At 35.0% G+C, this 26,633-nt stretch overlaps 3 protein-coding genes across 5 annotated transcripts; 1 reads left to right on the top strand and 2 right to left on the bottom strand.

Moving 5' to 3' along the window:
* Positions 1-2,508: 2,508 nt before the first annotated feature.
* Positions 2,509-3,315, bottom strand: LOC115696712 (uncharacterized). Its single transcript, XM_030623600.1, has one exon. It carries the CDS (start codon positions 3,313-3,315, stop codon positions 2,509-2,511), a length of 807 nt encoding a protein of 268 aa, XP_030479460.1.
* Positions 3,316-12,831: 9,516 nt separating this feature from the next.
* Positions 12,832-16,742, top strand: LOC115697209 (2-succinylbenzoate--CoA ligase, chloroplastic/peroxisomal). 3 transcript variants are annotated; one of them, XM_030624127.2, is made up of 10 exons: positions 12,832-13,187; positions 13,275-13,347; positions 14,182-14,350; positions 14,439-14,537; positions 14,745-14,842; positions 14,999-15,192; positions 15,502-15,629; positions 15,756-16,117; positions 16,199-16,413; positions 16,522-16,742. In XM_030624127.2, the coding sequence occupies exons 1-10, from the start codon at positions 12,859-12,861 to the stop codon at positions 16,649-16,651; spliced, it is 1,797 nt and encodes a 598-aa protein (XP_030479987.2). In that variant the 5' UTR covers positions 12,832-12,858; the 3' UTR covers positions 16,652-16,742. The 3 variants fall into 3 exon arrangements, with proteins under 3 accessions (XP_030479987.2, XP_030479986.2, XP_060974975.1); XM_030624126.2 differs by having other exon boundaries at positions 12,835-13,187; positions 15,747-16,117; XM_061118992.1 differs by lacking the exons at positions 12,832-13,187; positions 13,275-13,347 and adding an exon at positions 13,424-14,080 and having other exon boundaries at positions 15,747-16,117.
* A 924-nt stretch (positions 16,743-17,666) lies between these two features.
* LOC115697200 (WPP domain-associated protein) lies at positions 17,667-24,268 on the bottom strand. The gene is made up of 6 exons (XM_030624111.2): positions 23,962-24,268; positions 21,109-23,623; positions 19,680-19,806; positions 19,098-19,199; positions 18,216-18,302; positions 17,667-18,098 (listed from the first exon to the last, which is right to left on the bottom strand). Exons 2-5 carry the CDS (start codon positions 23,490-23,492, stop codon positions 18,237-18,239), a joined length of 2,679 nt encoding a protein of 892 aa, XP_030479971.1. The 5' UTR covers positions 23,493-23,623; positions 23,962-24,268; the 3' UTR covers positions 17,667-18,098; positions 18,216-18,236.
* Positions 24,269-26,633: the final 2,365 nt, after the last annotated feature.

Here is a 26,633-nt window from a genome sequence, read left to right as displayed (position 1 = left end):
TAACACTGATGAAACAGGGACCAAAACTTTTGATTCATATGATCACAATCACATTCCACTGTGTTGACGATACTGTAATTGTGAATAAACATATGATCTGGATTTAACTGATTTTGTGTGTATGAAAGTAATAAACATATTTAACATATTAAACCATTAGCATGTAAAATTCATGCAAACATCAATCACTTCAAATTTCTTATATTGATAACTAATCAGATTGTAAAGAGTTTTATTTAGGGCATAAAACCCAACAACCCCCACCAAAAGTCACGAACCATTCCATCAATTCTAGAAGCAAGATGTTTAGACAACTTAGTAGTTTGCATGACATAGGTTGGCATAGCGAGGCCCACAAATTTAATGAGGGTGGCACGTTCAGCCTTAGAAAGAGTTTTTACTTTCCATCGCTGAAGCTTTGAAGCGAGGCCATCCAGAATGAAATTAAAATCAACATCCTTTTTGTCTTGACCTGAACAGGGGAAGCCCTAGGTATGTAATGTTATTTTTGGGGGATCCAATGCCCAAGGCTTCCTTGATGTCACTCTTTAAAACATCAGAAGTATTATTACTAAAGAAGATTGAAGTCTTACGTTTACCAATATCCTATTTTTCTTTTTTTTTTTTTGATATTTGAATAACTGTAATTTTTTTTATTTATATTCTTTATTCTTGGGATAGTTGTAATTTTAATTTTTTTTATGTATATATATTTGTGTATATTATAGTTATTTAAAATATTGAAAAAGTTTTGAAAAATTTGAAATAAATTTACAATACAAAAAGTAGAGTTCAATTTGTCTACTTCAAACGTGTATAAAAAGTAAAAAAAAAGGCACACATGCAACTAGGGGTGGACAACATCGAATCCAATCTAATTGAACTGAATTGATTTAATCCAATCCAATTATAAAAAAAATTGAATATCCAATTACAATTAGATTGGATTGGATGATAAAAGTTAGATTCTAATTAGATTAGATCGGTTATTGGATGTCAATCTCAAAGTCCAATTAAAAACCAATCTAATTCAACTACATTTATATAAATTAAAAAATTATTTATATTGATTTATATAATAAAAAATAATATATTAATTATATTTGTAGCAGTTTTTTTTTTTGTTGAATTTGTAACACTTAATTGTTCTATGTATTTATTTTGGGAAATTTACATGGTATACTAACTTTTGCCATTTTTTTACAAAAATACTGTCAGGTGGTATTTTTTACTGTTTTTTATAAGTTTCATACTGCAGTATATTGTGTTAAGTTTTCACTAGTGTTCTACTGGTGTTCTACTGTTGTTTTGAGTTGTTCTGCTTTGTGTTTTACTGGTGTTTTATAAAAACACAGTATTTTTGAAAAGATTTTCGTGTGACAGTATTTTTGTAAAAGTTAACCCAAATTCCAATATTTTTGTAAGTTTCCATTTATTTTCATGATATTTTATTCTATTTTATTAATTGGTAATGTTGTTGTTTTAGTTTTTTTTCTTTTGGTTACATTACACTTGTAAAGATGATATTTTTATGGAGTATTGAACTTAAATAAATTGTGATATTTAATTTTTATATATTTTTCTTCATATTTTTAAGTTAATATTATAAATTTGGCGTGTAATTGAATATCCAATTAAAAAATTGATCCAATTTAATTAGTAATTGGATCAGATTAGATTAGATTTTGAGGTCTAATTAGATTAGATCGGATGATAATTTTTTCAAATCCAATTACTAATTATATTGGATCAAATGAGTAGAAAATTATTGGATTGAATCGGATATCCAACGCTACATATAACATATTGTTTGAATTTTATTTTAATACGTAAAGTTATTCTAAATTTCTAAAAAATTTGTATATATATAAAAAAATTAAGATTAAAACATTTAAATGTCAAAAACACAAAACAAATAGGTACATCCAATTTTAGTGACGTGTCATAAAATTTTCCAATCAATAAGTTTTAATTTGTGAGCATTAAGAAATAAAATAATAAAGGGAATTTGGTCAATAAATGGTTTTTCCTTTTTCTTTTTACTTTTTCTTTTAGAAAAGAAAAAGAAAAATAATGAAATAATACAGGAAAATTGGGCTCGATTTGTGTCTTGCTATTATAGTACGAAATATTTTTTTTTTCTTTTTTCTAAGTACAAATAAAAATGTAAAGATATTCGATTGAAAAATAAATAAATAATGCTTCTAACCTTCTTTCAAAAAAGAAAAACTATAGGTAAGATTAAAATACCTTTATTCACTTTGAATAGAGTCTCTTTTCTTTTCTTTATTTTTTTATTGGGATTATTTGTGAAGTTGAAAATGATTTGGGGGACGATTTCATGTTTGCTTTTTGTGATAATTGGTTTTGCATGCCAATGCACAATATCAAGTATCAACACATAGTAACCATTTTTAGGTGAAAAAATTAAAACACATAGTAATCATTTTACTTTGTTTTTTTTTTTTTTTTTTGATGAAAGCGATTATATTATAAAATAAAACTCAGTTAGACCTCACAGTCGTTACAAAATAGAGTTTCCGGTATAGAAGAGACCGGTAGGGAACCATACATCTGATGGGAGAAGGCCCATCTAGCCACATTATGAGCGGCAAAATTACATGTTCTACTGACATAAGAGAAATTACAACTATTAAATAAAGGAGATGACTTAGTACAAAATGAGATATAGTTCTCTAAAGCCCAACGAGATCCCTTCCCATTGATGGCGTCGATAACCACTCTCGAATCATTCTCCACAATAACAAACTTGTAGCCGGAATCCAAAGCAATTGACACAGCCAAGCAGCAAGTCGCGGCTTCACCACACAGAGCATCCGAGAACTCCTCCCGAGCTGTATGAACTCTAATCACTCTGCCCATATGATCTCTAGCCACAACAGCAATACACATACTCTCCAAACCCACTTTCACATCGCAATTGAGCTTAACCCAGTCCAGAGGAGGAAGGGACCAGGCATTTGGTAAAGCAGGAGTCGGACTGGAGAGCAAGGAATCATACATATCTGCATAGGAAGTACAAATAATATCAAAGCATTTGTTAAAATCAACAGAGCAGTTATTATGGATCTTGTCATTACGCACCCTCCATATAGTATCCACAATAATAGAAGCATACAAGAAAATATCATCAACATTAGCTCCTTTGTATTTAAGATCCCAGATGAACTTGACCCAATCCCAGACACGAATACCCGTGTCACAGACCGGATAGATACCCCAAGGAGAAGAACGCCATAAATGTTGAGCCACATCACATGAAAGAAATAGATGTTCGACAGATTCTTCACACATTCCACATAGGGGGCAGCTTGTGTCTGCTATTTAGAATCTGCGACCGATTGCAGCTCTTACCGGGAGAGCGTTAGACAAAATGCTCCACCACATGATCTTGTGACGCTCCAAGATTTTGCTATTCCACAGATTGTTCCAAAGTTTTGGAGCGACGACACAATGTGAAGCTCTTTCTAAGGCTTGGGTTAGATAAGCAGACTTACACGTGAACTGCCCACTACTTTCCAGAGTCCATACCCATCTATCAAGGCCCATACCAGAGGGGTGGCCCCCTTTCAAGATGGCCGCTACAGTTTCATGATCAAAAAGACACTTCAACTTTTGTAAGTCCCATTGACCATTGTTAAGAATAAGCTTCGCCACTTTAATTAGTTTAGACGGCTCATCCCTTATTCGTTTCGGACAGAAGTCTTTCAAATGTGCAATCCAGGGATCCGACCAGATGTTCGTAGATTCACCATTAGCTACCAACTTGCAGGCCCCTTTTTTCAGGATAGAGTTAGCCTTGACGACACTTTTCCAAAACCATGAATCAGAATTTTTATACCTGCAAGAGAGGAAATCATTTCCCCGGAGGTACTTAGCCATCAAAACTTGAGAACACAAAGATTGGCTCCCATTCAAGATATTCCACCCCCATTTGGCCAAGAAGGCCTGGTTCATTTCTTTTGTTTTCCAAAAACCCAATCCACCTAAAGATTTAGGGAGGCAGAGCTTGTCCCAAGCCTTTAGATGGATCCCATGGTTTCCTTTCTCGAACCCCCACCAGAAATCTCTAACCAAACTATCAATCCGGTTAACCATCCGAGAAGAGAGCTTAGTAGTTTGCATTGCATACATAGGCAAAGACAAGCCCACAGATTTTATAAGAGTTGCACGCCCCGCCTTTGACAAGGTCTTTGCCTTCCAACCCTGAAGTTTTGACGTTAGGTTGTCTAGGATAAAGTTGAAGTCAACATCTTTCTGCCTAGATCTGAACAAGGGGAGACCCAAATATTTTAAACACCCCTCAGGATAATCAATTCCTAAAGCTTCCTTGATATCTCTGCGCATGTTCACCGAGGTATTGTTACTAAAGAAAATTGTCGTCTTGAGCTTATTAACCTACTGGCCAGACCAAGAGCAGAAGTTTTCTATGCAGCTCCAGAAGCCATTTGCCTCAATTAAATTGGCTCTACCCACCAAAATCAAGTCGCCCGCAAAGAAAATATGGGATAGAACAGGACCACCCCTTTGATGGAGCCCCGGTCAAGGGCATCATGGATTAATCTTGAGAGAATTTCAGCAGCCCAGATAAAAAGATAAGGGAAGAGCGGGTCTCCTTGGCGGAGTCCACAAGAAGGATTAACTCTACCTACTTGACCCCCATTAAGGCAAATATTGAGGGTCGTAGTAGAAATGCATTGAGAAATCAAATGGCGGAATTTCGTAGGGATACCATAACACTCTAGAACATGGTCAATGAATTTCCAGCTCAACCTATCATACGCTTTAACCAGGTCAATTTTGATGGCAAAGAAACCCTCCTTACCTCTCTTCCTATTAAACGAGTGAATTATCTCCTGAACAATGACATTGTTATCATGGATATTTCTCCCCGGGACGAAGGCAGCTTGAGTTGGGCAAATTATAGAAGGGAGAATAGGTCTAATTTTGTTCGCCAAAATCTTCGCAATGACTTTATACACCACATTACACAGAGAAATGGGCCTGAAGTGGTTGGTACGTTTAGGGTTCTGGACCTTCGGGATGAGGACGATGTTGGTGGCATTGATCCCTCTATGCATATTACCGTTCTCAAAGAAGTCAAGTACCGCATCACAAAAATCAGATCCAACAGATTCCCAATAATGCTTGTAAAATAAAACTGACATCCCATCAGGACCCGGGGCTTTATGATTGTTCATTGCAAACAAAGTCCTCTTAATCTCATCAGAACTGGGACAGTTAACAAGGTGATCCAACTCCTCATGGGAGAATCGCTCCTGAATCAACCGAGCACAATTGTACTCCTGGCTAGTAGCCGCCTCCGTAAAAATACCCTTAAAAAACTCAGTAAACTCCCTCCCAATGGCCTCACGTCCAGTTATCCAGACGTTATCTCTATTCATAATACTCTCAATGGCGTTCCGCCGGCCTTTAATGGCGGCCGAAAGGAAAAAGAACTTTGAGCACTTATCCCCATCTTTGAGCCACGAAATCCTGGCCCTTTGCTTCCAGTAGATTGCTTTTCTTTCCCTTGATTCATTGAGTTCCCGGCGAACTTCACATTCCTGATTCCAATCTCTAGACCTAGCCGGAAGGCTCTGAAGAGAGTTGAGCTTATCTTCAAGTTCCTTAATAGTCACATCAAGCTTACCAAATTGGGTTCGATTCCAATTCAGAAGCGCCACCCGTGTAGCACCAACTTTTTTGAAAATTCTCGCCGGTGCCCAGGCATGACTGACCGAGTTCCAAGCGTTAGCTACCACCAGATTACTTCTAGAATCACGGGTCCAACCTTCCTCAAACCTAAAGCACCTTTTGAACTTGGTCCCCGGACCATTCGACATAAGGCATAAGGGCCTATGGTTAGAGTTGCTAGTCTGGGACGAACACAAGATAGCCCTGGGGAATAAATTGAGCCAAGCTCCATTCACTAAACCCTTATCTAAAGCAGATTTCACATGATGCCGCCCGGACCGATGATTGTCCCAGGTCAAGTTGTCCCCTTGGATCAGCATATTTATAAGGCCACGAGCATCCATAAGATTAGATATGATTGGAATAAACGGATCCCGGCCAGAAGAACCTTCCCTTTCTGAGGCATTAAGAACAAAATTTGTATCCCCCAAAATAAGCCAGGGCCCCCCGAATCTATCTCCTAGGTTCAAGAACTCAGACCAGAATTTTTTCTTAGCATGCAAATAGGGGGGACCATAAACACACAAAAGGAGCCAAGGATGGGAAGGGGGATCCGAATACACTATCCCCGAGATATGATTACAAGTGCACGAAATACATTCAAAAATAAACCCAACTTTCCAAGCCAAGATAATACCACCCGCGCTACCCTTAGCAGGAACACAAATATTATAATAAAAATAGAGGGACTTAAGAATACGTACCAGAGGATTAGCATCCACTTTGAGCTCGGTCAAAAAGAGAAGATCAGGAGATCGAGACCGGATGAGGGACTTCAATTCCCGAACTGTAGAGGTCTGCCCTAACCCTCTACAGTTCCAAGCAATGCCTCTCATGGCTCCTGTGGAGGAGATTCCACATTCTCCTCCACAGGGGTATGAGAGTAAGCAGACCCACTCGACACAGCATCATCGATCACAAATGAGCCAATCAGAGGATTCTTCAAGATACCAGAGCGGCTCGGGGAGTTGGAACTATCTTCAGAAGGCTCGTCAGGGACTAGGTCAGAATCATTCTCTTTTTGCTTAGTGTCCCATGGAAAGTCGCGGACGACACCCGGGTACTTGCGATGAACTTTGTGAGGCCTTGAGAAGAGAGAAGCAGAAGATTCAAATTTCCTTTTCTTGAAAGGTGTCGTCCTCTCATTAACTTCAGAGGAGGCCGGGACACCTATATCCCCACCTATCTTGCGAATCTCATATAAATCCAGCTTGCCAAAATGTTTTAGATCATTCATTAAATCCTCTTGAGCTTTGAAGAATTGAGACAAAGCTTGTTCTTCATTAAAGTGAGATTGCTTCTCACATTCAACCATAGGATCGGAAGAGTTAAGCCCACTTTGTGCACCCATTACCTTATCCATGTGCGCCGGCCCACTAGAATTGGGTAAAGAAGTCATTATGGGGTTCCCCATAGGCCCATCATAAGGCTTTTCTAATTCCCCCAGCACCGGCCCACCACTAGGAAAATGAGAATAATCAATTATTGGCCCACTTAATTGATTATTATCACCTAGAGGCCCACCTTCCACAAGCTCCACTTCCTTCTCATTTAAAACCACCAACGACCCAATAGGAGAAGGCCCATCATCCAAAGAAGACAAAGCAACGACCCTATGATTCAAATTTGCAATTTTATTAATTTTAAATTCCCCACTCTCCACGCCTTCCTTCAAAGTAGTTAAGTCCTGACTTGCTTTCCCATTTCTCAGACCTTCAATCTTTCCTCCATTACCAGAAACAGAAACAATTTTATCACAGCTCACATCCGATTGCTTAGGATGCCACACCAGTCGATGAGCCTTCCCAAGTACGCCTGCAGCACGAGAAGTCACTCTCAATGGTTGTCTCGAACGTCGAACCAACGCAGGGTTCCCCTTTGAACCGCCATCAATCATAGCCGGGGAAACCATCGACGGACGATACGCACCACCATTTTTGCCCGTTATCAACGACGAAGAAGAACTCGATCCACCATAGAACGGACAGGAGAAAACGTCATGGTAAGCCGAGGACGTGGAAAGCCACGGTCCGAACATTGGAAAAGGAATGCCATCACCTTTCGCCACCGTCACCCGCGACGACAGAGAACAGCCTCGACGTTGATGGCCCAGACGGCCGCAGTTGTAGCAGAAAATGCCAATCTTTTCATACTTCATTTGTAACCACTGTTTGACGCCACTGTTCAGATCGAAAAAGCACCCTGAGACCAGGGGTTCGTTTATGTCGACTTCAACCAAAAACTTAAAGAAAGTGGACCAAGAAGCTGGTTTCTCCTCCTCCATTTCTAACTTAACCACTTTCCCAACCAGACCCCCAAGAAGCAGCCCATTGTCATTTGAGTAAAACTCATGGGGAAGATTATGAACTTGAACCCAAACTCGAAGAGAGTTAAACAAAATCGGCCCATCCACTCTCGGAGACCAATCTTGCAAAGCTAATGTATATCCACGGATGCACCAGGGGCCGTTAGAGATAGCCCAGTTCCTATCGTCTGTGTTATCAAAACCAAACTTGAACACATTGGAAGTCTTCAAATCATCTACCATAGCAACAACACTAACCGGTCTTTTCCAAGTCTTTGCCACAAAGTCTAGCACAATAGGGATATCCACAGTCATGGGAGCAATCACTTTCCCATACAAAGAGGACGCAGCCAAAGCCTGAACCGAGGAGGGACACGGAGAGAGTTTGACAGAAGTTTCTTGGCAAGAAAAGTTCTTACCCTTGAGAGGAGAACTGGCGACAATGAATGACTCCATAAATGTTCAGCAAACAGAGGAATAACGAACCAAGAAACAAAGCAATAAATGAACCCCAACAGAGACAAAAGGGGCACCCACCAACCCAAATCTTACCTAACACTTAACAGAAATTAACAAACTACCAGAACCGAAAAACAAAGGAACACTTAAAACCCCGAAAACAGCAGCAGCCAATGGACAAAACTAACGAGCCTAAGGAAAGGACAAACCCAAAAGGCAAAGAACCTAAGCACTAGAAAGAAGAAGGATCGGGGAAAGACAAGATGGAAAGACTAAGAATACAGGGTGACTCAAGGAGAAGACTCAGGGTGACACGAAGGAAGGTTGACTCTAGAGAGAAAGTAGAAGACCATCTCTGTGTGTCATGATCATAACCTATATAATTTATGAAGATCCCACTCCCCAATCTCTAGTAATCATTTTACTTTGTTTTTATTTTTGAAAGTAAATAAATAACCATTTTTTTATATAAAATTTAATGTGGGTACTAGGTTTTTTTTTTTTTTTGCTAAAAAAGAAGATATATTAACTAAGCAAAAATGAGCATGGTAGATAGATACAAAGGAACCTAACTGCCCAATACAAGTCGGTTCAATTTTGTTGGTTGAAGCAGTCCAAGAAGCAAGTCTACAAGCCGCTTCATTCCTAGAGCGAGGAACCCCAATAAAAAAAAATCATAGAAATCATTAATAGAAGCAAAAAATTTAGCAAAAGTAGTAAACAATGCTTGATGAATTTTTTTTTTACCATAGTTTTAATTTACTACTCACTCATGTATGTTAAATTGATTCTAATCTAACATCCTAAATATGAATTTTCTAAAACAATAATAAACACATAAAAGGATTAAGAAATCTTTACAGTGGTTGCAGCGAAATATATTGTTTCCTTCCATTCAGATCCCTAGCCCTTGATTCCTGTCTGTAGCAGAACATTATCAAGATTTATACTTGGATATTCTCCTCCTTCGATTGTGTTCATCATAGTCTTCTAAAAAGGCCTGAGTATCACCTTGAATAGTGTCGGCTACTATGCAAACACCTTTGGAACTATATTTGAGAGAGGGAAAGCAATGAATTTTGAAATTACAAAGAAATAAGAGAAGAGAGTTGTGTGACATAGAATTAGGTTAGGTTGGATCTCTCTTCTCATCACTTTCTTTATATACGCATTCACTTGGAGTTAGGTTAGATGAAATGGACTGAAATAGAAGACTTAGGCTTAAATCAACTATAGGGCCGAATTATACAATGGGCCTTAGTGTTAAATTTTGGGAAATTTACATGGTATACTAATTTTTTTTACAAAAATACTGTCAGGCGGTATTTTTTACTTTTTTACTGTGTTTTCTTATAAGTTTCATACTGCAGTATACTGTGTTAAGTTTTCACTGGTATTCTACTGGTGTTTTTTAGATGTTCTACTGTTGTTTTGAGTTGTTATGCTTTGTGTTTTATTGGTGTTTTATAAAAACACAGTATTTTTGAAAAGATTTTCGAGTGACATTATTTTTGTAAAAGTTAACCCAAATTTCAGTATTTTTGTAAGTTTCCCTAAATTTTTGGCACTTTATTTTGTTTAAATGAAATAATGTGTCTTTTTCTTATTTTACCACCTATCTCATGTAATTATTAAATATTAATTTTATTTTAATAATTATAAATGATTATTAAATAAAATATAATTTAAATATATTTATTAATTAGACCCACAAAGTGTACTAATTAACAAATAAACCCCTATTTCTCTTTTCTTTTCAAAATTGCCCAACCATAGTAAAAATTCTCAAATAAGATTTATTTTTGAATTCTAATTGACTTATAAAATTAATTAGTTGAGTCTACAAGATGATATTATTCCCAAACAATGTGAGGACCATGAGCCTATGTAACCAAGCTCCTAATAAGTAATTCAAAATTTATCGAGTAAATTTCTTATCTTATTAATTCCTCATGACTTCACTATAGATTCATAATTGCACTCTTAATTACATAGAACATTCTATGTACCAAATATAGATACTTAATGGATTATTCATTGTTTCAATCACAACAATCATTGATCCTTTATAGACGATTGACATCGAGTAGGAACAAAAATACTATTTTACCCTTCAATGTATTTTATCCTTAAAACACCTAGCTAATTGTAAATGATATTTTGAAAAACTAATATAATTATTGAAATGATCGCTCTATTATTTATCAAGTTAAGCCAAACTCTAAGGAACCATCATTTTACTTCTAATAGGCATATAAGCTATAGATGTCCATATCTATGATTAACACTCTCACTCAATTGCACTACCGAGTTTTCAAGATGTAAGTATCATGCCTACATGTAAGTTGTATTGTAAAGTCCTTTTTCGGCAAGTTAGTTGACAAAATAATTTTTTCATTTTTGGTAAGATTGATATGCATTCATATTCGGATTCTTACCTTATAAATTTGGTTTTTAGTTGCCCTTTTCCTTGTTAGAAAAGTTGCACTTTCAGCTGAACTTTCCTTTGTTGAAAACTTCTTAAAAGAGAAGAAATTCTCTTTTGAAAAGTTGTCTTTTTTAGGGAAACTTTGATTATTGCCTTTTTCTTTTTAATTTCGATTGTATCTTGATACAATCAGAATATCTAATCTGTTTTTGGCAGGAATCAAGCATTGATAGATGATCGGACCCGATTTTAGCATGTTTCCCGTTTCTGGTCAGATCTGCTGCGTCAGTATCCGAATCTGATGTAGCAGATCGTGTTTTCTTAGGAAAGTTTTTGTACAGCTGTAGATTCGAACTTGTGGTTGCCTCTTTGGTTTCTATGTTCTATAAATAGAGCCTAGAGAGCAACCATTCGGATTACCTCTTCCATTATTCATTTTTTGCATTTATCTTTTGAGAGAAGAGAGTGTTTCTTTGTTTTGTGAGAGCCTAGTTGTTCATCTAGGTTCTAGTTGTCTATTTCTGTTCTTACTCTGTCCTAGAGGATGTGAAGAACTACTTGACTGAACAAGAGATTGGTCTTCGGGAGAAGACTTGATAAAGCCTTACTTCGGGAGGAAGTAAGCACTTGGTCTTCGGGAGAAGACTTGTTGAAGCCTTACTTCGGGAGGAAGTAAGCGCTCACACTTCAAAGACGAAGGGAGTTCGGGCTTGAAGGTGTTTCAAGAAGTCAGATTCATAAAGTGGATTACAAAGGATTGCGGCAATACTTTAGAGGGAGTCTAAACTTGTTTAAGTCAATTGTCTTTGTAATTTTGATACTTTATTAATTGATTTCATTCTCTGGGCGTGGCCCCGTGGGCTAGGAGTGTTCGTGAGAACACTGATACCACGTATAAATCTCTTGTGTCAAGTTATTTATTTTTCTGCAAATATTTTATATTCACGTTCGTTTCTTTATGTGAGAATTACTTTCTGTTGCTGCAAACATTTACAGTTTTAATAATTTCTTATATACAACTGACATTTGCAAAAACACGGTTTTTCAGTAATGAATAAGTCAAAGAACTCATGTAATGTATTTAAGTTAGAGCTTAATCATCTCAGGATTGAGATCAAATGATCTATGATCTACTGAATGATATTGACTTAGAAAAGATAAAACTGTAAGTTTATGATATCTTTTCCACTATCAATATCAGTCGACTGATGTATAGCTGATACATCTGATACTAGTTTACTTTATGTTATCCAAATTTCTACATAGAGTGACGTAGTATCTATTTGGGTGACACGTGGAACAAATTCTATGACATGGACAGAAGATTCTACTTGTAATGAACTGTACATGGAGATTTGATACTCAAAGTTAGCAGAAGCTGTAACATCCGAGTAGGGTGTGCGATAGCATTCGACCAGCTTCCAACATGTGGGCAGCTCGCATGAGCTTACCAGAGAATGCAAGTTGGACATTTTCAGAGATATATCCCATATATCTTTGTGCTTACAAAACACGAGAATATCCTTAATTTCATGGGATAGATACACAGTACCAAGGAAGAAAGGCAACTTGCTTAGTTTTCTTATTTTTCTTATTAGTGAAGTCATCTGACTATTCAAGGATAGGAAATTAACATAGAAAACAAACGAGAAGAATCATAAGAAAGAGTTATAGATTCAAGAGTGCATGACTCAAAGATCATTGTAAGAGCTTTCGAGAGAAATCAAAGACTCCTTGGTTCTCATCTCACAAGTCAATACAAATTAAAGGGGAGTAGGCTATTATCATTATTAAGAGATCGAACCTCTTATGATTAAGTTCAGGGAGAAGTTTTAACAGCCATAAAAGCTCAAGGGATATAATTGGATACATATCAAAGTTTGGGGAGAAAAAAAATACTAATTAAGCCTTATTTTTATTATTATGTAGTGGAAAATGAGGTAAATGCATGATTGGTTGGGTATATAACGATATCCAAACGACATTTCCCGCTTCCTCAAACCAGATAACGTTCTCAACTCCATTTCCATCTCCATACCAAAACTCAAGAAGAAGAAGAAGAAGAAGAAGAATGCCTAACTACTCCCACCCCCACATTTGCCACTGCCTCACCCGCTTATCCACTCTCCCTCCCAACTCTCCGCTCACCATCTCCCCCCACCGTCCCCGCCCAAAGACTGCTCCCGACTTTGTCGACGCCGTCTTTGCTCTCGCTCAAGCTCTTCTCACCCTCGGTATCGGTTCCGGTGACGTCATCGCCGTCGCAGCTTTGAACAGGTAAGAAATTAAGCAGCTTTATTCTGGTCCGGAGTGGTAACTGGTAGCAGAAATGGTTGATTGATTTGAGGTTTTTTTTTTCATCAGTGAGTTGTATTTGGAATGGTTTCTGGCTATCGCTTTTGTGGGTGGAATAGTTGCTCCTCTCAATTACCGTTGGGTGAGTCTTGATATCGTTACTGTTATGCATGAATTTGTGTTGATGATGATTCAATTGTAAACTATGAACTATAGACACAAATTTTGAATGGGGACAAACTGAAAACGAACATGAAGTTTTATCAAATGATTGGGTAAGAGTTCACTGTGTATAGTGAATGAGATAAATGGAAAAGGGAATTGAGATTAGCAGGATTCAGATTGAGTGTTATAATGGTAAAGTGTGCCTTGTTTGTTTGTGGGCATTTTGTCTTGGTGTTTTTTTATTTTTTAAAAAAAAATAGTTGCTCCACTCCACTCAAAGGTTATGCATCATTTTCAGTGAAATCCTCCTTGTTTGTTTGAAGCAAGTTTGATGCAGAATTTAAAACACTACACTAATTAGTAAAGAACATTGAGTGTTATTATAAAGGAGGATTTTACTGAAATATAGCTATATGAAAGCAATTATAAAGGATTTTACAGACTATAACATTGAGTGTATGTGAGGGAGAAGAGCTTCAAATAGTCAAGTATGCCTTGTTTGTCTGCATTTTTTCTCTGTATTTAGCCATCTTTAAAAAGGGAAATCTTAAAGCTTATGGAAATTTTGTCCTGGATCTGATTTATCACAATGTTGCTTGTCTGAATTTGCACTTCTCTCTTTGTTATTCTGTTGGGATTGTCCATCCAACTTGTTTTAGGCCTTGTGTATGAATTGTTGGCAACGCATAAAGGAGAAACCTGGAAAAAAAGTAGCGATGTCAACCATGTTTATTAAGTTTAAACTTTGGGGAGAACTGATAAATTAAAAGAAATCTTTTACACTAAATTCCTTTACTATAATTTCTCACAGAGCTTTGAGGAGGCATTATTGGCAGTGGAAGCAGTGAGACCTGTTATGCTGGTGACTGATGAAAGCTGCAAGTTATGGTCTTCGAAGCTCCAAAACTATGATTTTCCTTTTCTAAGGTGGCATGTTTCCTTGGAATCCTCAGACTCAGAATTGTCAAATTCGAAGAATAGTATGGCATTTTTCTTATTTTTTAGTTTTTACTATGACCTGAAATGTGTGCTGATGAAATTTAGTTTCATATTCTTATTTTTGTCCAGCACTAACTACTGAAACACTAAGGAAGAATTTGGTGAAAGATTCATCATTGAATTACTCATGGGCACCTGATGGTGCTGTTCTTATATGCTTCACTTCAGGTAATCATCTGTATTTTCTTCTGACAATATATCCGATTATCCATTCAACATTGTCTAAGGAATTTCACTGAGAAAGAGAATCTTTACATGTGTATGATAGGAGCAGAAACTATGTTTATAGCTTTTCAGCTTCTAATTAAGTCGCATAAAGATCTAGAAGGAAGATTTTTTTAGTTTTAATAGTCTGATTTTATGTTATGTTTATAGGAACCACTGGAAGGCCTAAGGGAGTTATTATAAGCCATTTAAATTTGATCGTACAGTCCCTTGCTAAAATTGCCATCGTTGGTTACAGTGAGGATGATGTATGCCTTTTCTCATGAACCTTTTCTGTTACTCCAATGTTTGTAGTTTGCAATATCAAGTTTATGTCTTTCATAATTATGTTTTAAGGTTTAAGCAAAGTTCAAAAGGAAATGAAGGAAGTATTACTGAATGACTTTTGCTTCATATATATACAGGTGTATTTGCATACTGCTCCACTTTGTCATATCGGTGGTTTGTCTTCAGCTATTTCTATGCTACTCGTTGGAGCTTGTCATGTCTTCATGCCTAAGTTTGAAGCCAAATTAGCCCTTGAGGTCATACAGCAATACAATGTCACTTCTCTAATCACAGTACCTGCAATGATGGCTGATTTGAGTTCTTCAACAAGGTATAACATATTTGTTTGATAGACCCGAATAGGGATCCTCAATTCAATAGACAAAACATTATGCAGAAACAATGAGAGATTGAGGGTAGAAGGAAATTGACAGCAGGCAAATTTGAGAATTGTTGTTTGAATTGAACAAATCGATATCGTGAATTTGAAGAATATGCTGGTAATTCAGTTAGGAAATGGATATGGTGCTATGAAATTGTCACTCTCAAGAATGTTCTATCACCCGCATTGTCCTGTTTAATAATAAAAGTTTATAAATACACTAATAGTTTTCTAAGTACATATCTTCAAACATGTTAGGGGAAAGGATAACTGGAAGGGAGTAGAGAGTGTCAAGAAGATATTAAATGGAGGTGGTGGTTTGTCAATTGCACTAACCAAAGAAGCTGTCAAATTATTTCCAAGAGCTAAGCTTCTCTCAGCATATGGTGGGTTAATCAATTTCAGTCCATTCTAGCATAATAAAATCTTGAACTAGATGTACTCATATTATAACAATGTCTCTGCTGCCTCACTCATTTTCTTTTGTGTCCTTATTTGGAAAGGAATGACAGAAGCATGCTCTTCCCTAACCTTCATGACCCTGCATGATCCAACAGTACACAAAACTGTCGATATCTCAAAGACCATTCCAGCACACAAACAACAAGGTGTCTGTGTTGGAAAGCCAGCTCCCCACATCGAAGTAAAGATCCATTCTGAAGGGTCCTCTCATGTTGGGAAAATTTTAACTAGAGGCTCTCATGTAATGCTTAGATATTGGGATCAAAGTCCCAAAAATTCATCAAGTTCCATCAACCAAGATTGGCTTGACACAGGTGATATAGGTTATATAGATGAGTATGGTAATCTTTGGCTGATTGGAAGAACAAAAGGTCGAATCAAGAGTGGAGGGGAGAACATTTACCCTGAAGAGGTAAGCTTGGTAATGTTCTTTTGTTGCAAGTTACAAGTACTAAAAGTTGATTTAATGTTCTGAAAAATCTCTGATCTTTAGGTAGAGGCAGTTCTATCTCAACATATAGGAGTACAAGGCGTTGTTACCGTTGGAATTCCCGACACTCGGCTTACAGAGATGGTTGTTGCTTGTATTCAAGTGAGAAGAGATTGGCATTGGTCAAATGGAAGTTTTGAGCACTCAACTGGGACACAAAAGCAATTCATATCTCATGAGATTCTACAACAGCATTGTAGAGAAAGGAATTTAGCTCGGTAATGCTCTCTTCTTGGAATCCATACCTTAGAAATGTTGAAGGTGTCTTTGGCTATACTATATGATCATGTTATTGACAACACTTTCTTTATGATTTTTTTTTTCAGGTTTAAAATACCTAAGAAATTCATGCATTGGAATAAGCCATTTCCTCTCACAACAACTGGAAAAGTAATAAGAGAACAAGTTAAACAAGAAGTAATGTCTCAATTACGATCTTTAAATAGTAATTTTTAATTGTTATTATTCATAATTTAATTCTTTTGATGTATTTTGGTAATCAACCATCGTGGGTAATCTCATAATCCAAAAATCAAATTGAGCCTCATATCATATTTGTTTATGGATAGGAGCCACTAAAGAACCTTACTTTATACCAAAGATTATTTTACATATAATTTCTATTAAGTTAATATAACTAAAAAAAACTAAAACATTATTTTTAAGATGGTTTTTATGTATTATTCATTTATTTTTAGGAAATAATAAAAAAATGAAATAAAATTTGATAAGCCTTTGAAAAATATTAAGGGTATTCATTCAATTCAATCTAGACTATTTTATTCATAGTGCATTTAATCCGCACTAAGTATAGATCTCATATTTTGGATCTAATCCAATCCGCACAATAGTTTAAATCTATTCTGCAAGCAAATTAGATCGATTATTTTAAATTTGTTAATTTTTAATATTAAATTATTTAATATTTATAAAAAATATATATATATTTTTATATAATTAGTAAGAAAATAAAATAAATTATTGTTATTTTATATCATTAATAACAAATTAAAATAAATAAAATAACAAATAACAAGTTTTGAAATATAATAGTATTATATGTACTAAAGTTTTAAGTAACTATTTTTTTTATATTAAAATAATATTGTATATATAATTTTTTGATTTTTTTTTTTTATAAAAATGTGTAGATTAAATTAGATCCATTGTTTTTACATATCAAATAATATCTAATCCATACGAGTACGGATTTTAAATTTTTCAATCCAATCCAATTCGCACTTTGTGGATTGCACTGGATCGTTTTATAAACACCCCTCAAAAAATACGGTCTTTTGCAAAGAACTCCATCAAAGACTCCCCTGTAACTTATGTATAGTTTACCTTTTCCTTTTTTTTTTTTTTTTATCTTTTTTAAATATATGACAAAACAATATATGTGCATTCACTAACAAGCATATCAGCAAGAAACGACAATCACATCAGCAAAGGGAAAAGGCAAAACGGCATCTGAATCTGAACATTACTCTGTAAGAAGCTAAATTCCTATCTGCTCTAGGGACATATACAATTCTGCTTTTCTATATAAACAACTGAAAAAAAAAATCTACTTGAAAAGAAAAGAGAGAGAGAGAGAGAGAGAGAGAGAGAGAGAGAGAGAGAGAGAGAGAGAGAAACTCATGGATATTGGAGATAAGGAGGCTTTTTCTCTATAGAACAAAAATATGCAACTATCTGAACCAAAAAACAAAAACCAAGGTCTCTAAGCCTTTTCCCACCACCATTTTAGCTTCTCTTCAGTTTTTCTTTTTGTACGGACCCCAAAAAACACCAGAGATGTGACATTATGGTATATCTTCTTTGGTTCAACTGTGCAAGTATTTTCTTGAATTCTTTACTAGTTTTAACAAAGGTATAGCAAAAGAAATCTGCATCCACAAAGCTGTAATAATAACATATTATATAACTATGCAGCTTTCAATGAGTAAAATAAATGGGGTATTAGAGTCAAATTAACAAAGGGTTTTCAGAGTAGATGATATTAAGCTGGGAATATTACCTTAGCAGTCAGATATGCAGATCAAATTGATCTAGTAGACGAAACCCCACTTAATTCTGATCTCACCAGCTTCAGGATCTCGATAATCTGATAACAAATTTGAAAAATGTTTAGAAGTATTTGACATGGAGCCATACAACCAAATAATAACAATTAAATTGGAATAAATAAGTACTGTTGGATTTTGTAGTTTTAGTCTCTTTTTTTTCCGAAAAATACTTTTTCGGTCCCTTTTAGTGGTGCCATAATAAAAAATTATTTGGTTACTTTGTTAAATAATTGCTTAAGATCATCTAATTGAAATTCTGAGAGGGAAAATAAGTATTATAGTGAACAAAGTGGAATTATATAGATAGCAATAAATAACAAATTTGCAAAACAAGATTGTAAACTTGCCATGAATGATGTATTCAAGAATTAAAGGCTCGTTATATCATACTATAAAGTAAGCAAGAGTTAGCACTTTCTGTGATATCTAAACAACTCATTCAAATTGTTATTTCTTTTATATTTAAACTAATTTGTTTTTCTTAACCCTTCATATGAATGAGCACAGAAAGTTGTTTCTACTCACTAAGCTGTTACAGCTTAGAATTTACAAAGGGAATCGAAAATAACAAAAATAAATACAAACTTTAATTTCATGACCAATCATATTTATGAATCAATGAGTTAGTGTGCTTGTGTAAACACTCGTTTCATGTGCATCCATGGCGTAACTGAGTGTAAGATTAGGTGTGTGTCACGAGCAGGCAACTAACTAGCATTCTTAACTAACATTCTGTGTTTCACATCATTAAATTTGTTTTCTTTATATTTTAAAATGAGTATATATAAATATAGAGGTAACATCACAACTAGACATTTGAGAAAGTATCTTACTCCAGGATAATGTTGCAAAATCGGTGAGTAATGGTCAAGAGCAATGTATATTTTCTCAAGAAGACCCAAAAGATTTTCCACTTCATCCCCCAAAGCATCAACCTGAAATCCAAGATAAATCCATCAAACATATACTCAAATAGTGATAAAGCCACACCAAAATTTCAAGAAAGTAAAAAAGAAAGTATACTTTAGAAAGAGAAAATGATTCCCTAAATTTCCAATAATGAATCTAAAACATATCACATTTCATAGTGTTTCCAAAGTTCAGTAACATGTTACAAATCTTGATTTTTCGTATCTTAATATTTCCGTAAATTTTACTCTAGAAGACCATACAATAAGTAATACTTCTATTGAACCATACATTGTTATATAAGAAAATACACAAGGGTATCTATTATGTCCCTCCCTTGGTCCATAAATGCATGCGTCTAACATGACTATCATTCTATAATAAAAATAGCTCTAAATCCACTGTTTATGCAGCAATTTTACGATAGTTTATAAATACGTGTTCAACTTCTTTCTCGCAGAAAATCAAACCAAGAATAAATTTCACCAATCTAAAGCGAAAAATACCTCAGCTTCAGCCTTTTGAAGGTCAGAACATCTTCGGTCAAGCCTCTGCTTGTAAAGCACACCTGTTCTTCTCAGTATATTAGCTTTCTGAATAAGCAAACGTGATTGCGAATTCACACTTTTCAACCTGAAAACAACAAAGCCACAATCTCTTATGATTAAGTTTGAGTTAAAATCAAACGTCATTCTGCACAACATTATGAAAATAAATGACATTTCCCATAAGGGAAAGTGTTTCTCGTTTAATAATAAAAGAAAATTACAGCTGAGGGATACCATAAGAAAAGTGCTCAACAAATTGAAAACAGAAAATCATGAATTTCGCTTGTTAAGTTTGATACTATTTAAAGAAAAATGATCGCGCATGTAATTTGGTAAAAGTTAAGAAAATGAGACAATCCACAATTTAAAGAAAAACATAAATACAAAAAAAAAAAAAAAAGAGAGAGAGAGAGAGAGAAAATAAAGTATCATTAATAGTTCGTTTGGCCAACAGATTAGATTGCACTTGAGTATTGGATGGGACTGGGAATGGGATTTGGAATGGACTAGCTTACACTAGATTTTATAAGTATTACATTGTGTTTGGTGCATATAGGACTAAATGATAATGAAATAATTTATCACACTTTTATTTAATATATATATATAATTAAAACAAATAATATAAAATTGTTTAAATAACAAATATATTTACATTGAATAAGATTTTAAGATATTATATACTTTAATACAAATGTTTTAGTAAAATTATGAAAAATAAATACTTTTTCTAATAATTTAATAGTTTAAAAGGATAAATAATTTTAGTACTATATTGTTTGTCTTATATTAGAACCTGACAAGGCATTCTATTATTTAAAGAACACCCTTTTTAATACCTTGTGCATGGCAAAAGGATCCAAAATTGCACATCACCAAATTTAGAAAATTATTTTTTTGATATATAACTTTTTTTTCAATAATTCCATTTAAATTACTTTAAAAATCTAAACTAAACTGCATAAGATTCTTAATCCACACTTCTGAATGGGACAAATAGTGGGATTATTTTGGGGGACTAGACTAATTATCCTGTCCTCCTACATGTCCAAACACTGACTGTACAATTGTCCAATCCAGTCCAATTGGCCAAAACGGGCCATAAGGGTAATTGTGTTACATATAAGTTTAATCCAATATTTTGACACCCATGCCTTATCCAGCATGGGAGAAAATATTATTACAATAAATTACAACTACTGAGAAGATTAACAATAGAATTAAATTGAATGCATAGTAATATTTTTGAATTCCAATGGACAAATATATCATGGAAGATTAACCAAGCATCCATAGTCAACTCACCCAGAAGAAAATATCAACTAAATACCGAAAAACAATGGCTAGAAAAAAGAAATTCAAGTCAAAGCATGAAAGAAGAGAGTACCTCGAATTATGCTTTGATAGGCCATTTGTTACTTGACATTCAAAATCAGTTGCAGCTTTAGATAAGCCATTAAAAAGAATAGCCATTGACTCCAACTGTTTCCTAACCACCCTTTCATTCCTTTCATGCAATGACATTGCAGCCTGCTTCTCCTGGGTAACAGTCATAAGTATTTTTCTCTCTTTATCAGCTTCACTTAACTCTCTAGCTGTGCGTTCAAAATCTTTATTCAACTCGGATACTTTCTTCTTATACAGTTCAATTTCTTCCAATGCAGAAGCCAAATCACATTTCATAACATCTGATTCTTTACTGCTTTTTGAAATCAATGTCTGTTGGTCACATATTTGAAGCCTTAAACACTCGACTTCCGCTGTAGCTAATACCAATTGCTCCTTCTCAATCTCCAATGCAGCTGCTGCCTCCTGAGCCAACTTCATCTTCTCTTCTACATGATAAACTATTTCTTGCTTTAACCTTTCTTTCTCTGCTACCTCTATTTCTAGTGTTTTTTCTTTTTCAAATAATTCCTTCTCGAGGGAAACTCGAGCTTCATTTTCATGAATATATTGTGTGTGTACCATACTTAGTTTACTCTTGGCTTCTTTCCATGATTCTTTATAAATAGCTTCAGTCAGCCCCAGCATGATGATAGGCAGCATATCTGAATCTGTTATTTTACAGTCGCTAGCAAGTTGAGCAGCATCAGAAACTTCTTTAATTATGCTTTCATATAACTCTTGCATAACACTGTACTCCAAAAATGACTCTTCCGCCATGCAATTCATTTGGCCCACCATTTCCTTCAGAAGACATGTAAATACATCTGCACCAATGGAAGCTTCAATATGAAGATCTTCTATAGAAGACTTAAGAGATCTAATGGTGTGTAATAACTTTGTCTCAGACAATGAGTGATGTGACATTCTCTCCGCACCATCAGAAACTTGTCTTGAAAGGACCTTAACTTCCTTCTTCTTCTCTGTAAGAGAATCCCTGAGCTGGCGATTTTCTGCAAGAAGCATTTCCATTCTTTCCTTCAAACCACTAAGAGTCTCTGCATTACTTGCAAAGATCGGTAATTTCTCATTTTCTGCAATAATATCATCCAATTTCGAAATCACCTCTGGGATTTTTCTCCTCAACATATCAAACTCCTTATCCTTCTTTGAAAGCAAAGACCCCTTTTCTCTCAAATATTCCCTCTTAAGGGTAAAATAGTCTTCAGTCATCTCTTGTACTTTAGATTCATGATTTCTCTTCATCTTAGTCATCTCATTATTGTAGTAGCTAATTAGTTCAACATTTGACATGTGCTTCAATCGGCTCAGATCCAAACTCTCTAGCTTTTTAGCTTGAGGATCCTCGTGTTTTCCATTTTCTTCCGGGTGGGAGGATGTCGGTGTCACGTGATTACTCAGAACTTTGTGGTGAAAATGATCATTTACTTTACCATTACACCACCCTTCACTATCAAAGGATCCATGAGAAATTAGATGACCTGCTTCAGAAATACACAAAGCATTAGAAATGACACCTAGTTCCTCGCGCAGACCTGAAATCTCCTGCACCCTTCCAAACCAACTTATACTTTTGTCACCAGAAATTCTGCCCCACACTTTTTCTTCGAATTCTCGCTCAAGACTACGAATACAGTTCCCAATCACCAGTGCTTCAATTTCTGCTTGAAACTCCTGCTGTAGCTTCCAATCATGCAGTGATTCCTTAGACAAGTGCACTGCGTCTTCCGCCCCTTTACAAATAGTTTCTAGAGTGTTATTAAGGCTATCAAGTATCTTATCCACATCACACCGTTTTTCAGATGAATTTTCATGCAGTATGCCACCCAATCCTAGCAACTCCGAACTTGAACTTTTCCTCTTTATAGAATTACACCCTCTTATCTGGTTGATTTCTTTCCTAAGCTTCACTAACTGTTCTCTACCTGTGTTTCTAAGACTTCCCAAATTGTCTTTCATCTTATTGTGCTCAGTAATGGCTTCTACAAAGCAACAATGCACCTTACCTTTTGACTCCGGCTCCCTTGCCAAAGATCCAACAGTTTCTTTTTCATCCATACCAACACGATAAGCATTTAACATTTCCTTCAACCCTGCAATTTCTTGTTCTTTCTGAAAGATTTTCTCTGCTGCCTCTTGTGTAATGGCAGTCACCATGCCCTTTATTACAGAATCACTAACCATTCTAGATAAGGTCAACCGGTCGGTCAACTGGTCATAGAGATCTTGCCAATAAGAATCGAAATCAGCAACAATAACATCACCCAAATTCTCACTTTCTTTACAATCACCACTCGTTTGCATGGAACCATTTAAACAAGATTCAACCCCAGAATCTACAACTTCCATATGTTCCATGATCATTTAGCTTCTACACAATTATTTAACAACAAAATTACCTCCACTACAACTCAAGAAATTATAGAACCTAGCATAATAAATTCATCCACAGGCTCCACAATTAGAACATTAAATTACCATATGGAGCAACCAAACTGCAAAATTTCAGTTACAAGAAAGAAAGAAAAAAGTTCAGAAGCATGCCCAGATAATGCTATAACATATAAGTAACAAAAAATCACGAAACTTGATAGCATTTAGTTAATTTGCAATATGAAAAAAATCTCAAAAAGGGTATTCTTCTTGCTAAGCAAAAAAAGAAAGCAGAATCTTTATCTTTATAGCACTTTCTCGGCAACCAAACGGACTGCAAATAAATAAGCATTAACCCATTTCTCTTCTTCTTCTTCTATGAACAAGTCTAAACCAACCAAAAAAAAAACACTGAAGAGTTGAAAAAGAACAAAAAAAAATGCTAAAACCAGATACTTACTGGTGAAGTATGTTAAATCCACAAAAGTGAGATCATGATTGGAAGAAGAAATCAACGGTGAAAAGGGGCTTCAAAATCCCAAGATGACCGTTAAATTAACTTTTTTGAAAAGCTTTTTTGTAAGTTTTTCTGACTGGTTTTTAGGGTTTTCGGAGGTGGTTATGCCGAGCAAGAGAGAGAGAGTACTGGAATTTTTGAGAGCGGGAGTAATATTAACATATCAAATTGCCCCCTTAATTCCAATTATTTACAATTCTGCCACTCTTATTTTTGCAAAAATACCCTCTTTTTTTTGTGTTCCTCAGGTGAGATTTGTGATGTAAGCATACAATGAATTTGTTTCTACTGAAACTTGGCAGTTTTGGCCTAACAATTGTAAATTCGTTTTTGAAATTACCAATTTACCCTTTACTTTCATTAAATATACATTAATTAAAACTTTTGGGGAAATTTTGTGGACTTTATGATTCTTATCTACTACTCAATAATAGCCTGTTAGTGAATTCAAAAAAAAATAAAATAAATAAATAATAGCCTGTTAGTTAATATATTGTCTTCAATTATTCAATTTAGTTTATGCATTATTATTTTATTTTTCATTGTAAAGTACAAAATGGTCATTTGTCATTTCCTTGGCAAACTACTTGAATTTGGATTCATTTCTTTGTTTTTTTTATATTTATTATTCTTCATTTTACACAAATAAATTAATAAAGACAACTCATCTAACAACTGTAATAATTAAAACATGCATTTTTATTTATTTATTTTAAGACAAAGATTTAGGTTTAATTTAAGAATCTTAAAAAGTAGTTTGTACAGCCCTTTTTTTTTAATGGAATAATAGGTTTTTTCTTTTAATTTGTGGAATAAAAGATTGTACAACTTTGATAAGTATAACAAACCAAACATACTTGTTTATTTAAAGCAATCATGTGTGTCATCATAACCAAGTGCTCTTTCTTTTAAATTTTTATTCATTTTCCATCTTTTTAGTCAAATAGAGGGTACTTTAGTCATTTACTACATCTCAAGGAATTTGAAACCTGTGGCCCACCATTGAATTGATGATTAAATTTTTGAAATGAGGGAAATGAAGCTTAACAAAGGCTTTTTTCACAAGAACAAAGGCTATAATTAATTATACACCTAAATGTTGTTGTGATAGGTTTGCTTAATCATTTCTGTTTTTTCATTTCTTAAAAAAAAAAAAAAACAATTTTCAAGAGATTTAGATACCTAAATTAATGAGATTTCGAGAAAAAAAAAATTAATAAAAGGGTAATTCTATCTATCTTCAATTTCAAAATATGAATAATAATTACAATTTTTTTTCTTTATTATTCTTTTAGCACCCCTTTTTATTATTTCTTTTATAGAATTAATTGCAGCAAAATTTTAAATTCTTTTATTTTACTTGCACATAGTCTTTAAAACTTAAATTTTAGTAACAAAATTCTCAATACTCGTGTTCTGTTAATAGCTTACCACCTCTATCTAATTTTGATTATTAACTATTATCCTAGATTATCCACATGTATATAATATACACGTGGCACAATCTTATTAGTCCATGTAATTACATTATTTGAAAAAATAAAAATAATATTTTAAAATAAAAAAATAAAATAAATCATATTAAAATTAAAAATTTACATAATTATTTTTTTCTTCTCTCTTCGTAACTCCCTCTCTTCCCGAAACTACTCTCACATAACCACGATTTCTCTCTCTCCCAAAACCACTTCTCTCTGTAACTCCTCTCCCCACCACCATAAATACACCATTTTAATTCTCACACATTTTAAACCCCATTTTATTTTATTTTCTAAAATCAAAAAAATTAACCCATTTTTTTAAACCAAATCCCTAATCCCTTCCTCCTATACCTCTCTCTTCTCCCCCTAAAACCTCCATAGTTGCCACTTTCTTTCTGACCAGAACCCTCTACTTATTATTCCCTTTTCATCTGAACCCAAAAACTTATCCACCTTCATCTCTTCGTTGCATATAAACTGACCATCATTTCTACCTTCTCTCTTTTTCCGACCTACTTGAGCTCGATTTCATCCCATCAGCACAACTAGTTCATCTCCTCTAAACCAGGGGCACGACCCACTGCAAGTTTCAGATCTGAAAGATCTTCATGAAAGGAGCCCACTTTCGAAACTGACTTGGTCCGCTAAGACAGTGATGGACAAAGGGGACCTAAGGGTATTGAGGTTTAAATAGTCAAGGAGGCCCGCATTGGTCTCTATTTTGGTCGAGTGTCACTGGAGGTGGCTCATCGGTGTTGAGCCGAGACCGATGAAGGAGAAAGAGAAAGATCAAAGATAGCATGTCGGGGTTTTTGGGTCTTCGTCGGGTTCGTACGGCGGTGGTGCTGTATTGCAATGGTGGTACTGGGTTACGGTGGTGGTGAGTTGCGGTGGGTAGTGGTGGTGGTTAGGTTTGTAAATGAAGAAGAGAAATGTAGAGAGGGAGAGAGAGAGAGAGAGAGAGAGAGAGAGAGAGAGAGAGAGAGAGAGAGAGAGAGAGAGAGAGAGAGAGAGAGAGAGAGAGAGAGAGAGAGAGAGAGAGAGAGAGAGAGAGAGAGAGAGAGAGAGAGAGAGAGAGAGAGAGAGAGAGAGAGATCGTGAAAAAAAAGAACGAGAAAAGAAATAAAAAAAAAA

Source organism: Cannabis sativa, chromosome 7 (genome assembly GCF_029168945.1).
Source record: "Cannabis sativa cultivar Pink pepper isolate KNU-18-1 chromosome 7, ASM2916894v1, whole genome shotgun sequence".
NCBI classification, from domain to species: domain Eukaryota; kingdom Viridiplantae; phylum Streptophyta; class Magnoliopsida; order Rosales; family Cannabaceae; genus Cannabis; species Cannabis sativa.
This window is presented reverse-complemented; position numbering and strand designations above follow the sequence as displayed.